This window comes from Pseudopipra pipra, chromosome 5, assembly GCF_036250125.1.
Source record: "Pseudopipra pipra isolate bDixPip1 chromosome 5, bDixPip1.hap1, whole genome shotgun sequence".
NCBI lineage: Eukaryota > Metazoa > Chordata > Aves > Passeriformes > Pipridae > Pseudopipra > Pseudopipra pipra.
The window spans coordinates 3,902,969-3,916,414 of NC_087553.1; the positions used below are offsets into that span (position 1 = coordinate 3,902,969).

Genomic DNA, 13,446 nt, shown 5'->3' on the forward strand with positions numbered 1-13,446 from the left:
AACTGGCTCTTGTAGTAAATTCTCACACTCATACTTCAAAGCATAAGTGAAAAGAAGCAATCCTGCACAGACCTAACTAAATCAGCAGGGAAAAAAACAACCTGCTTTTCATTCCACAGATATAATTTGGACACAGACCAGTGTTAATATGAATTAGATGTGACTTAAAAAGTTCACAGCTTCTTGCAACCATGAAAAAAATCCAAGACTGTACCATTTCATAAACTTGGTATTATCTGCTCTATTCCAGCTTGTCAAAAGCTGTATTTGATTTTTAAGGACAATTATGGGTCTTAAAAGACATTAAGCTGCTCTTCTGGGGAGTCAAAATATTATTTTGCCTTAACCAGATAATAAACCAGCCAAGTTGCAAACATTGCACATCCTTACCTCTGCAGCCAAGTAGTTCCCAGTTGCCAAATGCTTAAACCTAAACAAGCTGTTCCACTGTCCTGCCCCTCCCCGGCAAGGGTCGTGATGGACAACCTAAAATGAGAAGTACAGATTTTAATCATGCTCCTCAAGATCATATTTAGACCACTGACTTTTCTTACAGTTCATTCCAAATAAAATTATGTAAACTATGCCATTACAAACAATCTGCCACAGAGAGGAACTCTGTGCTTACACTAAGCTCACCACAGGTAACGACTAGTTACATTAATTTTTTGCCAGGTGCCAGGAAACATTCCTCCTATTACATTTCATGCTTTTATTAATCCACTCCCTGCAAGCCTCTTGAGCCAGATTTTCCTTTAAAATGACATGGTGTGAATCTGGAGCTTAAGAAAGTAGCTGCTCTATACTACCAGGAACTACTTAAGAGTAAAATTGAAACCATCCTAAATTACTTTCCCAATTATACCAGCTTCGTTTTTGGCAATACCAGGGGCTTCTGAAAAATATCCCTGTATCATTTGAAATATCACAGGTTATTTCTTTTTTCCCCTCTACTGAGCTGTAGGTCATTTGCCTTCTTCAAACCCAGCAGTGCCTGCTTCTTTTAAGGAGTAATGTCCAATAACTACAAGTGCAATTCACTCTGTTCCAGACAGCCCAGACAAAACTCAACCGTTTGCCTAAGGACTCTGGTTTTTTATGCAGAAAGTATGTTCATCACACAAGAACTTCTGGGTATAGAAGTTACATTACTGTAATAACAAGGATTTGAGACAATTTCTGATCTTTCCCAGTTGAATAAATATATATTTGTTTGTCATCTTCTCAAAATCACCCCCATTCACAACCTCATCTTTGTTCAGGCTAACTCTAAAATGTGTCCTGTTGCAGAAGAATGGAATCAATGACAATTCTGAGACTTCCTGCTGGCCAAAACTTTCCATTTTCTATATTGCACAGGAGGTTAAATGCAAACACTCAAAGCTCAGGATAGATGAGCATCATTTGACTGGCTTCAATAAAATCACACCATTTACGTCAAGTCTGAATTTGGAATTTGTCTCTTCCTCATTTTAGCACAGGTAAATAGAGTAAGGAATCCTCCTCTCCCCACCCAGGCACTGCAATAAAGCATCTCTTCAGGGTTCATCCCACACAAACTGCTTCTTAAAATAATAATAGTCACAGGGAGGTGTACGATGATATCAAGAGGCTATGAATGACTCATGTTGTGGCAAAGTCTTTTCACTGAACCCTGGCCTTCAGGCCCTGAAATATTTATAAAAAGAAGAAAAAAAAATACCTCTATTTCCCACAGTGCTTTAGAACTCGTTGCAGAAGTGGCTGACTGACGTAATGTAGTACGGAGGAAAATATGCTGTTTCTTCTCATATTCATCACAGGTCAGAAACTTCTCTTGCTCTGCATGGAATAGCCTGACAACATCTCCCTTAAATCATATGAAAACAAAACATTATGAAGTGGTAAGCAAAGCTGCTGGACTCATTTTCTACATCATTTCTACATAGCAATGAAGAGTGGGCAACAATTAACCTAACGGTGGGTTTTAATTCTAGTTAACCTTACTAAATTGATTTTTTTTATTATTATTTCTAATCCCTCTTATTATTATTTAAGGGGAGTGCAGAAATTTTTCTAATATCATATCTCAACTCTTCTTCTCTGCAACCAACACCAGCTCCCCCTCTCTTTTTCTTCTGCTGGCATCATCTTTGTTTCCCTCTGCCTCTTCCTAAGGCTTGAAACACTATCCCCAAATAGGTCTACACAAATACACCATTTTCCCTTTCAAATTCCTCCTCAAAAACTGCTGGTACCTTGATACCCACTGAAAAGTAACCAGTGGATAATGACTTATTGAGGTGCATGTGAGGACAAATTAAATATATCTTTAAAATGGAAATGTAAATTACCTCAGAGATTGATCTGCAGGCATAAAACTGTGCAATATCTCAGTATTTAAAGCTATGTTGTCTTATTGCAGCTATTGGCACCTTTCATGCCTCACTCCCTTCTGCAAGCCTGTTACACCACTTTTAACATATTAGCATAACCTGAAGTGTCACAGCTATTCTGTACTCTCATCATCCTGAGCTTGAACCTCATCTTTTCTCATTTTCTGTGCTCCTCAGTTTCTGTGGGAGGGGAAAGGGGCTTGAAGCCAGAACAATCCAAATTTCATATAGTAAGACAAAAATACAAAGGAAAAACATTCTACCTGTTGAAGGGCAGTAGTGAGGGATCCTCAACAGCTCCACAAGGTCCTCACTTCTTTTATTCACCATGTAATATTTCTCTACAGTCTTATACAATATAATTTTTCAGATTCAAAAAACAACTTAAAAATCATACTTACTCCTTTCAGGACATCATCTCGATAACTACTGAATTTCATGAACAAAGTTATTTTCCAGCTTGTGTTACAGTTGACAGCATTTACCTTTAAAGAAAAAAAAAGAAAACAATAACAAAAACAACAAAAAAACCCAATTATAGTCTTAGAGGGTGTCCTTTTCTTTTTGAGATATTCTATTTTTCTAAAAGACCACACCACATCTAGGATGGCAGGGGACATGGTTTAGCTACGTATTTGTACAGTTCCTAACGTGGGGTCTGAAGATCCCAAGTGTTAATGAGGTTGATACTGGAAAAGGTTGGGCAGACAAAATGCTGCTCTGTCTCTTGACAGCCTCCAAAAGACATCCTGAAGAGATGTTGGACAAGGACTTACCTCAGTGAGAGTCTGAGATACTCAAGCAAACCTCACAAAGCTTTCAGTGCCAGGCACAACTGCACCAAGAATATTTCCTCTTGGGTTTTTTTGAGGCCAGGCTGGAAGCAATGTTTAATACTGTCTTAGAGCCCACCATGGGCCCATGGTGGGTTCTGGCTACCAGTAAAGAATAGAATGGAATGATAGAAATTCTTGGGTTGGAAGGGACATTACAGATCATCCAGTTCCACCCCTTGCCATAGGCAGGGACACCTTCCACTAGCCCAGGTTGCTCAGAGCCCCATCCAACCTGGTCTTGGACACTTCCAGGGATGGGGCAGCCACAGCTTCTCTGGGCAACCTGTGCCAGGGCCTCCCCACCCTCCCAGGGAAGAATTTTTTCCCAATATCCAATCTAAACCTGCTCTCTGTCAGTTTGAAGCCATTCCCCCTTGTCCTGTCACTCCAGGCCCTTGGAAATAGTCTCTATCCCTCTTCCTTGTGGGCTCCTTTCAGGTCCTGGAAGGCCACAATTAGGTCACCCCAAAGCCTTCTCTTCTCCAGGCTGAACAATCCCAGTTCTCTCAGCCTTTCTATAACACATCTCAGACCAGCAGTTACCCCTCCTCCCTACCCTGAGCTCACCTCTTTGCAGCCAGGGTTATCCAGGAGCTCAATATTGCTAGCGTGCAGAGGCTGCCCTGCATTGACTGGCATGAGAACAACTTTATCTCCCACAACAACCTGCAAGTCAGAAATAAAGTGCATTTTAGACCTACGTAGTTATCCAATAAAATGAAGCAATGTTACATTTTTAGACAATGACTCAAGTGCATGCTCTAGGAACCGCACCGGGGGAATTTATTTGCAGGCAATTCACACAGCAGCTCTGTTCACCCATGCTCTGCAATCACAGGGTTCAATACTTCCCACTAATGAATCCTCACATTCCCAGTAAACACGTCACCTGTGTTTCAGCAGAAACTCAAGGCTATGAAATAGATATGAATCTATGAATTCCAAGAGCACTTCAGTTCATCTAAAAATTACATTAACTACTCTTTACCGCAGCCAAAAGGCAGAGAAAGCTTAGAAAATAATCGTGGCTCCTGAGTTCTGTGGCCCATCTTCTGGCAAAAGTGATGACAGGCTCAGGAGTTCTGTGATTTAGACTGCATGACTGTAATCCAGAGAGGAACATAAATCACTGCAAAGTCAGAGAGAGGAAAAATGCACTCCATCCCCTCTGCTGTTACTTTCTAAATAGTGTTTGGAGCTCAGCACAAGCAGCAGGTGCATCAGCTGAGAGACCTTCTCTCTACAAGAGGAATTCCTAGCTGACTCCCTACAAGCAAATTCTCATGCCCTTGCAATTTTTTACCTATACAGACAGGGAAAACACTTTGACCTAAAAACTGCTTGAGACATGCATATGGAGAATTCAATTCATGCCTGGAAGGGGAGAAAGAAATAAATAATAAAAAAAGATCAATCCACATAGATTGGTTGGCGCTGGGTCCTGATTTGCTTAAGTTGTTCACAGCAATTTTAAGCACACACAGACATGAAGACAAGTGGCTACATGTGATTTTTTTACCATAAAAAATGCTGCACAAGCCATGCTTTCTTTTGGAAGGCAAAGAAACAAAACGGCTTTCTGCATTGATCAGCACATTTCCTATGGAAAAGCACAGCCCAACTCAACCTCGTGTCACTCCAACACGTGAATTTGGCCCATTTATTGCAGAGGTAAAAAGGAAGGTTGCCTGTTCTTCATCAACAAAGCCAAAATAAACAGCAGCACAAGACAGTGTCATCATGCTCAGACAACACACAAAAATCCTACTTTATCCAAACAATGAGAACAAATTCAATAGCAGAACCAAAATAATGACAGGATGCCTTTAAGACATGGTTTACTTGTGCATTACATTCCTGCATGCCATGCTCCACACACACATTACTTACAGCCTGTTTTAAGAAGTTATGACCAGACAATTCATTAATCAAAATGCCACCAGGCTTGCACCCTGCAAAGGGGAATCAGGACTTCAAAATTATTGCATGTACACAAGGACTATCATAACTTTAATTAGTAAGAGCATCATTAAGTATCTTTTTCTACTTTGCTGTAGGCACACATCTGAGGAAGAGCTGTTATGTGGGGTCATGGTTGCTGTCTCAGACTCCTCCCTTGCTCCAAGTCCACCTCAGCAACCTGTTCTCAGTGCTGGTCAGCTCTACTGGCTGCCAAAAGAGCAACAAGGCATCCAATGCTCTTTTCCTTTCTTCTTTTCCTTTAGGCTTCAAACCTCCATAAGTGGTTGGGAAGGAAAGGATAAAGGCAATTTCACAGCCCTTGTTTCCCAGACACTCCCCACCAGTGATGCAGAAAACAACAGAAATCCTGTTCTCTTATACAAGTCTGCGCTCTTGCCTTCCTCCCATCCCCTCCCCAGTTATTCCTGGCTCCAAAATAACGTCCCAGCATGCCCGAAACACCAAAGGCAGAGCACCCACAAGCCCAGGTGCCCCTATTTCTGCCTGTAGATTTGTACCACATGGAGACCAGAGAAGACAGAGCAATACATTCCTAAAGTTTTGCTCTACAAAATCAAAACTGACACCGGCTCTTCCTCATTTTCCTCAGCCACCCTTCAGCCCAGCTGGACGCAGTGTGCTGTAGGTCAGCAGCGGGTAATAGTTTGACAGGTCTCTGGGACTTCTTCCTTACACACAGCCATGAAAAGTTGCCTCAGACACACAGCTTTTGAGGATTTTATTCATGATCCCTTTGAAAAAACTCTTATCTTTGCTGGTCTAGATAAGAGACTTCCAACAAATGATTAAACTCACAGTGAAGCCAGTAAGAATCCAGTTTTTGAATTCAAGTTAAACCTACAAGGCCCTTCAGTCTTGAATGCAATGGAGTTAGTCCTGCACACCAAAGGCCCTGCTACTTCATGTCCACACCTGCCAGTGGCACAGCTGACACACTTCAAATTTTAGCAATTATTCTGCTATTCAAACAATCTGGAACCAGCTCTAGCCTTAATCATCCACATCTTTCACTGAAGCAGAGCTCCATAAATAATGAAGACTTAATAAAGTCTGCAGCAAATATTGCAGTTATGCCAATTACCCTAAATTTTCAGCCATATTCTTTCATTACTTTCATTGATTTGCATAACTAATCAGTTGCTAATGAATCTAAGCTAACCTTCCTTCAGAAGACTAAGTTCTAAAACATTTCATAGGGCTGAACAACTGTGATGACTTACCAAAAGAGTCACACACATGACTTCTTGTATCACAGCTTCCCCCCAGATTTCTTTTAGGATATCTGGTGTATTTGGATCTACCTTGCCTGGGTAACCTAGCACAGTAGCAGCCCTCAAAGCAGTAATTCAATAATCGCTTCTGTTGTTTGAAAGACTTTCTAAAATGTTTTCTTAGGGAATTTCCTTGATACAGGAAACTGAAAACAAATTTAAAAATCCACAAAGTTTCCAAACAGAAACCATGCACTGAGAGGTCTAAGTTACTCCATGCCTGGGACTAACTGAGAAGAAAGGAGTGGGTAGAAGTCTGGCCTTCTCTCCATCTGTGAGAAGCAAATTAGGATTTCCCTCATCACTTGCTAAGCCTCATGCAACAGCTGCCTGGTTTCTGGGTCTGTTGAAGGGCTGGAAATGTGCCAGAGCAGTTATGAGAAAGCTACCAAAGGAGTCATGTTTATCGCCGGAAGTTTGCAAAGAAAATTATCAGATCTGTTTGGGCCTGGTGGAAATGAGGAACAACTTGGGTCTCAAGAAATTTCCTCTATAAATTATAATCCCAGCCCTGAAAGGCAACACCTGGTGACCGAAGATGAGCAGCAGGCAGGTTCCAAAGGAGGACATTAAGTTAGGAGTGAGCCTGACAGTTTCCCACAGAGCACTCAGAGAGCATCAGACACAGCCCCACAGGGAACAAACTAGGAGAGAGGTCTGTGGAATGGGATGTTACAGAGATCACTGATCACCTGCAACCTTTTTAGGTCAGCAAATCTGCTTCCAAACTCTTAAGGGTGCTCAATAGTGTAAAATTGAATCAAAAACTATGTAGTGCTGAGGATGACTTATAAGGCTTGGGATCATTCTGCTGTTTCCAGGTGTAAGGGCTCACACTGGCTTTGCAGATCACAGTCCGGGAATCCCAGGTCCTCACTCTGGAGAGCAAGACATGTAATTAATTTTCAAGTATGAGAAATTAGGAAGATGCTGAACTGATGTTACTCTAAGAAATTAAGGCAAAACCTTAAACCAATGGTCACCCTTTTTTCTTCCCTAGGAGGGAAAAGAATAACAGGTTAATGTTTGATCCACAACAATTGTCTTCCCCACCTGAAAAGCCATGCAGAGACCCCCCAGAGGGCTACATTTGCTCTAGTTCTCTGCAACAGGCTTTGGGAAAAAGAGGGATTTTCACATACCCTTTTGATCACTACGTGAAACAGGAAAAGACTTTGACTTTAGGGACATTGGACCAGGAGCTGGGAATGCAGTCCTTCTCCTCTCCACAACAGATTGCCTAAAGGAGTTGCAAGCAACCACAGTCATCCTGGATGGCATCCCAAGAACTGGATAACCACAAAGTTAACAAGAGAAAATCCAGGAGAAAAGAGGCATTCCCATCTGTGATCCTGAGAGAGCTTTCACTGATCACTGCACAGGCAAGAGGGGGCAAACATTCCCAGCCAGATCTACACTATAAAACCACACAAATTCATATGTGGCCTGCCCAGATCCGAATTCTCCACAGTGGGCACTTAACCAAGCCACAGCCAAGAGAATGAAGTGCCAAGTTGTGATCTCAGGGCACAGCTCTCAGATCTGCAGCAAAGAGGTTTACTATGTACCCTTCCTCTTACAAGATGCAAAACTCCTACTGAGACCTGCCAAGAAAAGACTTCCCACACTATCCAACCGAGTTCCAGTCATAGATACCACTTTCATGTTGAGGGGGAGTACAGACTGATGTATTTCCTAGAGACATTCTCTACTGACCTCTCAAATAAAAATCTTGCCTGGAACATTTAAAAAAAACCCAACCCTTTAAAAAAATTTAGTCTGTGAGTTATTATCAGCTATGTAAAACTGCACACAAAAGGCAGACTTAGCAAAGATGCCCCAACAGAGAGGTCAGCAGAGGCTCAGATGAATGTGGCAACAGTTCAGATTCCAGACCATATAATTTGGAAACAGCTTCTAGTTACCCATGAAAGCCAATAGTCCCAAGCACTGCTTAAAGTATTTTTTCCTGAACTTAATCCATTATGAAACAGGCCAGTAGCAAAGAAATCAGGTGTCTTCTAGAAACTTTCTGCCTTCTCCCTCTCACACATTCAGCATCTCCACTTACATTGTCACCTTCACTTCTCAGCTTCCAGAAGGGCTGGATATAAAACCAGGACCCCTCATTCCCTGCAGCATCCAGAGACACCCTCATGGCATTCTTCTCCAACAGGGCTGGCAGCCTCTTATTAACTGTGAGGTACTTGTTACTTTTTATATGCAGCAGCTGTGAACAGAGAATAATTAAAATAAATAATTAAAATAATTAGGACAGCTGATGCTTTCTCTCTCTCCAGTCAAAGGAGAATTGCAGGTTTCACACTGTAGTGATTTTTCATAATATATATAAAGACAAAATAAAACTAGAAGAGAGTTATCAAAGTATAGTACAGTTTAGGAAAACTAAACTGATGATATATCTCAGACTGAGAGAAATGTGTCAGTGATCAATTTTACAGCACACACTAACCAGGTCTATTACAGTGTTACCTTCAGGAATTTCATCCATTACAGGAAAGTTGTACTGCACTTAAGAACACAGCTTCTGTCTCATTTATATGTCAGGAAATACAAATTACTTCAATGATTTAAAAGGAGCTGTGCAGCACCTCTACAAGACAATTTGGAAATAAATCTTGGAAATAAAAGGCACATATTTATGTTCAGATTCCAAACTGCAGCACCAAATATCATACACAGAATTTTTATTATGACATCTTATTTAAACACCAATGTGCAGCACTTCTGGCAGGCTTTAAAACGAGGCAGAAAAGCACAATATTGTAAACTTCACCAAGCTGTGTTTACCTGACCCTTGGCAATCCAGATTACAGTGGTTACTTTCATTTTCACTGTAACCTTGAAATAAAACAACTGTTTTCCCTTCCAACACCGAGAGAAGGCAGAGGGATTTCAATGGGTTTACCTGTATGACATTGCTGTATTTTACAATCTCGCCCAGCAGCTTTCTGTTCTCGCTTTCATTCTGCTTTTGTTCCAGTTCTGCTGCATGCTGCAAGAGAATGATTATTGCTTTAAACTCTACAAAATCAGTACCTGTATTTGGCTACGGAAACAGAGAAAAAGGAAATGGCATCGCATTTAAAACGCAAGCACCACTGAACTGATACTATTAGCACCAAAATTCTGATGCTGATTCTGATTTTTTTATTAGCCATAATAGAAGCTCAGTCACAATTTACGGATCCCACTTTAGATACAACATATTTTTAAATATTTCAAGCACAAAAAGTAATTCCAGGGGCTTTATTTCATCCTGAAGGGGAGAAAAAAAAAAAAAAAAAGGCCTATGATTAGCTTTTTGCTGTCACCATTCCTTTTACTTGTCGGGGGTTTCATTGTTTACAAATACATGGACTTCATGACAAAATAAAACTAGTAGGTCACAGCTGGCAACATCCAGGCTAAGCACAATAGTCTGGGTCAAACACAACCACAGAACAAACTCCAAGCTCCTACCACTAGTGGCTGTGTAACTCTGGCCACACACCATGTGCCTGCCTTGCCATTTTTAACTGGGAGCACTGGCGGCCTCTCCACTGCCCATGGCACTGTCACCAGGTTTGACATGCCCTTGTGTTCACTGAGCCTTGTGCATTCAGCTATAACATCAAGCCAGCTGTTCTTCAGAGACAGAGGGGCTGCTCCATCCACACTGTATCTGAGGCAAAATAGAATCTGCAAAATGTTTCAGAAAAGAATCACTCAGAAGGAAAGCAAGGACAACCACAATGCTGAGGAATTGCCAGACTAAAGTACTGAGAACATATCTTCGTCCACTCTTCTGCCTAACTCCTGGAAAGGACTTCCAGCATAATTTAAACCAGGTTTTAACAACTCCATTTTTACTTCATAAAACTTCTGGAAGCAATACCTTGCTTATAGCACAGGCACAGCCCTCAGTCCAAAGCAAGACAAAAACCAAGCCAGGGGCAACAAATGCCAGCCAGGAGGTAGGAGAGTTAAGGAGAATACAGAGTTGCCATGGTGGCATAATAATACCCATCACAGTGGTTCCCAAGACACTTATTATTTTTTCTCATGCCATTGTAACTCCACAGCCTGCAGATTGAGATAAGATTACAAACACAGATGTCTCTTACTTGGAGTTTCTTCAGCAGTGCTGCTTCAGTGTGGTTTCCTTGTTTGGCTTGCTTGGCTTTCCAGTACTGCTTCTGGGCTGAATATCTGTTCATGGGACACACCTTGAAAAGGCAATCTGGGGAGAGATTCAAAGAAACACACTCCTCAGTCCTGTTGAAAGACATTTCCTCCATTTGTAAGTGTGCTTTGGTTGGTTTTCTTTACCCAGAAATGTCTAGGTACCAGTGTTTAAACACAGCCACCAAACAGCTTGATGGCAGTGACACCACAAGCAGGGTGACATGATGATCCTGATGTCCCCCTGGCTGCCCAACTCCTTCTGACACTGCTGAAAACAAGGATTGCACTCATTCACATTCACCTACAAGCCGCCAAAGAGGTTAACACGGAGTTTAGGTCTCTGCACACCTTCACTAAGTTGTTTTTGCTGTTAGTTTGGGTTTTTTAAACCAAAGTGACACAATCTGAACATCACCACCATCCAACAGATGAGGGAAAAAGCAGGTAAGGAGGGAAGAACCACCTGAGCATGGTGGCTGTGCAAACAAGAGAGGAGCAGGTACACCCTGAGGAGACTGCAGTCAGTAATTGAAAGGTCATGTTAATTGGCAATAAACTGAATTTTGTGAAGTTCCCTCACTTTGGGGTTTATTTTGTCCAGTGACAGTCCTATAAACTGGAAATAGAGGCTCATGATTCATCCAAAGCTGACTACTTTTAGAATGATAAACTATACCTAGTCTCACATGGTCCCAATCACCAGCTGGTCTAAAGGCCAGGCTTGAAAGACATTTTCCTTAGCAAATGTTGGTGTCCTTTCACACACCACATGTATTAACTGGTGACAGGAAAAACAGTTTAGCTGTAAGACTGGTAAGAACACACAGGACTGCCTGTGTGTTATAGAGCGAAACTCCTCCCCAAATGGGCTGCAAACTATAGATGTCAAAGGAAGGCCTATCCCAAACTATTAGCCTTCCATATTTAACTGTCACAGATGGCCAAACATTGTCTGGAGACTAATCCACCCCCTCTTCCCAGTGGCAAAGCTTGTTCATACAGAATTACCACCAGTGGCAGAACTTTCCTTGGCCCTGACCCCAAGTCCTCAGATTTGCTCGCTCATGGCAGCCCTGAGTTGCTGTTCCCAGGAAAAAGTGTTACAAATCCTTATCAAAGCAAGCCCAGCCACCTTGCAAAGGTGTTTGGTTTCGTTTCAAAGGGGACCATTTATAATGGGAATTATATCATGCAATCTAGAGTACATAACTCCCAGGTAATTTTTACAATATCCTGGAAACCAAGGAGGGGAAAAAAATATTACAAACTGCTGTGTACCATTAAATCCTACTGTGTGTTGTAGGAGATTTTACTTGAATTATTGGGATTTCAGCTCTTAAAACAAAAACTCTGCTATTATTTTGTGTTATCTATAATTAACGTGCCTTCTCAGAAGGCTTCATGAAACATTTATTTCTCTGAAGTAACAATACCTTCTTTTTATAGGACCAGTCTTCATTTCTCAGTTACTCCCCACACATCCTGCTCCTTGAGTAAACACAGCGCTTCCCATTCTCCTGCAGAGACTCAGAGTGTTCCCACTCTGCAGAGGAACTCGAGATGTGCACGGATGTGCAGTCACTGCTTGGGGCTCCTCTTTCCAAAGGTGGGTGAATTTTTCCTGATGATAGTTCTCAAGGAAAAGGAAATGTAGAGCAGGGGCTGGATAACCTCAACAGCATACAGCTCTCCTGACTTCCAGTCTAGTGCTTTCCAACTTCTTTAAAATCATTATTATTTCAATTGTGTTTTTCTCAATTTATGGACTAAATTATTTGCTTCCAGACAAGCTTTTTCCTTTTTGATTTTGTTTTTTAGGATTCCAGCTACATTAAAAGTGGGTCATCTTATTAGTTTTTTCTGGTTTGTTTCCCCCCCACACACTTCTTTTATTACAGTAACAATAGGATACTATGTAAATTCAAGCTTCATGATCCTAAACATCATGGGGGTGTGGAACAGTGCCTGCCCTAGAGATGCTGTAATTTACATAAACAGGGAAATAAAGAGAAACTGGAGCATAAGATTATAAAGCAACTTTCCAGCACACACAGTAGATGAAGAGCTCAGTCCTCCTGGAGGTCAGTCCAGCAACCCAGTGATGAAACAGACCATCTCTTCTAACTTCTCCAGACATTCTCAGATAATCCTAGTTCCTAATTCATTACTTTATGGGGTTTTACATAAATGTTTCTCTTCCTGAGGACTCTAATTAAATAGGCATTACCAAAGATAAACAAATAGCAACTACACTCAGGAGGTCTGAAAAGGAAAATAACTCCTATATGCCCTTTAAATGCTCCTTGATATTGAATAAAGATGGTTTAGAACAATATTTGTCAGATGCTTTCTCTCCCTTCCCCCTCTTGGTTTTGTTTTTTTTTTTAAGTGCTAGAAATTCAACTCTTGCCCACAATGGAAGATTTCTGTGATTTGCAGAACTAGAGAAATTATCACATGGCTTTACCAAAAGCAGCAGGCCGAGAAAAGGGTAAGTTGTGGGAACCCAAACCCAGCTTTCAGCAAAGGAAAACAAGGGCTGACAAAAACCTCGTGATCTGAAGGAGCTGGACCCTTCTCACAAGACCTGTTAAAGTTCTACCTCATGGATCAAGCTTGGCTCCAGCAGAAATCAGAAAGGACTTTTGAGATGATTGTATCAAACCATGTCTAAACCCCTGTAATCCCTCTGTCCCCCATGTAATCCTACTAGAAGAAAAATTAACTATTTGGAAATTGCAGTAAAAATTTGTGTAACTCCCCAATTAACATAGGTTATCCCCTTCATTAACA

At 41.3% G+C, this 13,446-nt stretch overlaps 1 protein-coding gene across 5 annotated transcripts in view; it reads right to left on the reverse strand.

Annotated features, from left to right (window-relative positions):
* Nucleotides 1-13,446, reverse strand: part of ITPR2 (inositol 1,4,5-trisphosphate receptor type 2) — a 270,280-nt gene that overhangs the window by 192,675 nt on the left and 64,159 nt on the right. For 2 of the 5 annotated variants that reach the window (XM_064654172.1, XM_064654171.1), the window contains exons 7-13: nt 10,593-10,708; nt 9,395-9,481; nt 8,537-8,695; nt 3,779-3,877; nt 2,777-2,860; nt 1,703-1,849; nt 391-486 (exon numbers count right to left, since the gene is read on the reverse strand). In XM_064654172.1, the coding sequence (XP_064510242.1) occupies nt 391-486; nt 1,703-1,849; nt 2,777-2,860; nt 3,779-3,877; nt 8,537-8,695; nt 9,395-9,481; nt 10,593-10,708 (788 nt within the window). Of the gene's footprint in view, nt 1-390; nt 487-1,702; nt 1,850-2,776; nt 2,861-3,778; nt 3,878-5,101; nt 5,164-8,536; nt 8,696-9,394; nt 9,482-9,948; nt 10,168-10,592; nt 10,709-13,446 lie in introns of those variants that run through there. The other 3 variants (XM_064654170.1, XM_064654173.1, XM_064654174.1) reach the window with 3 other exon arrangements.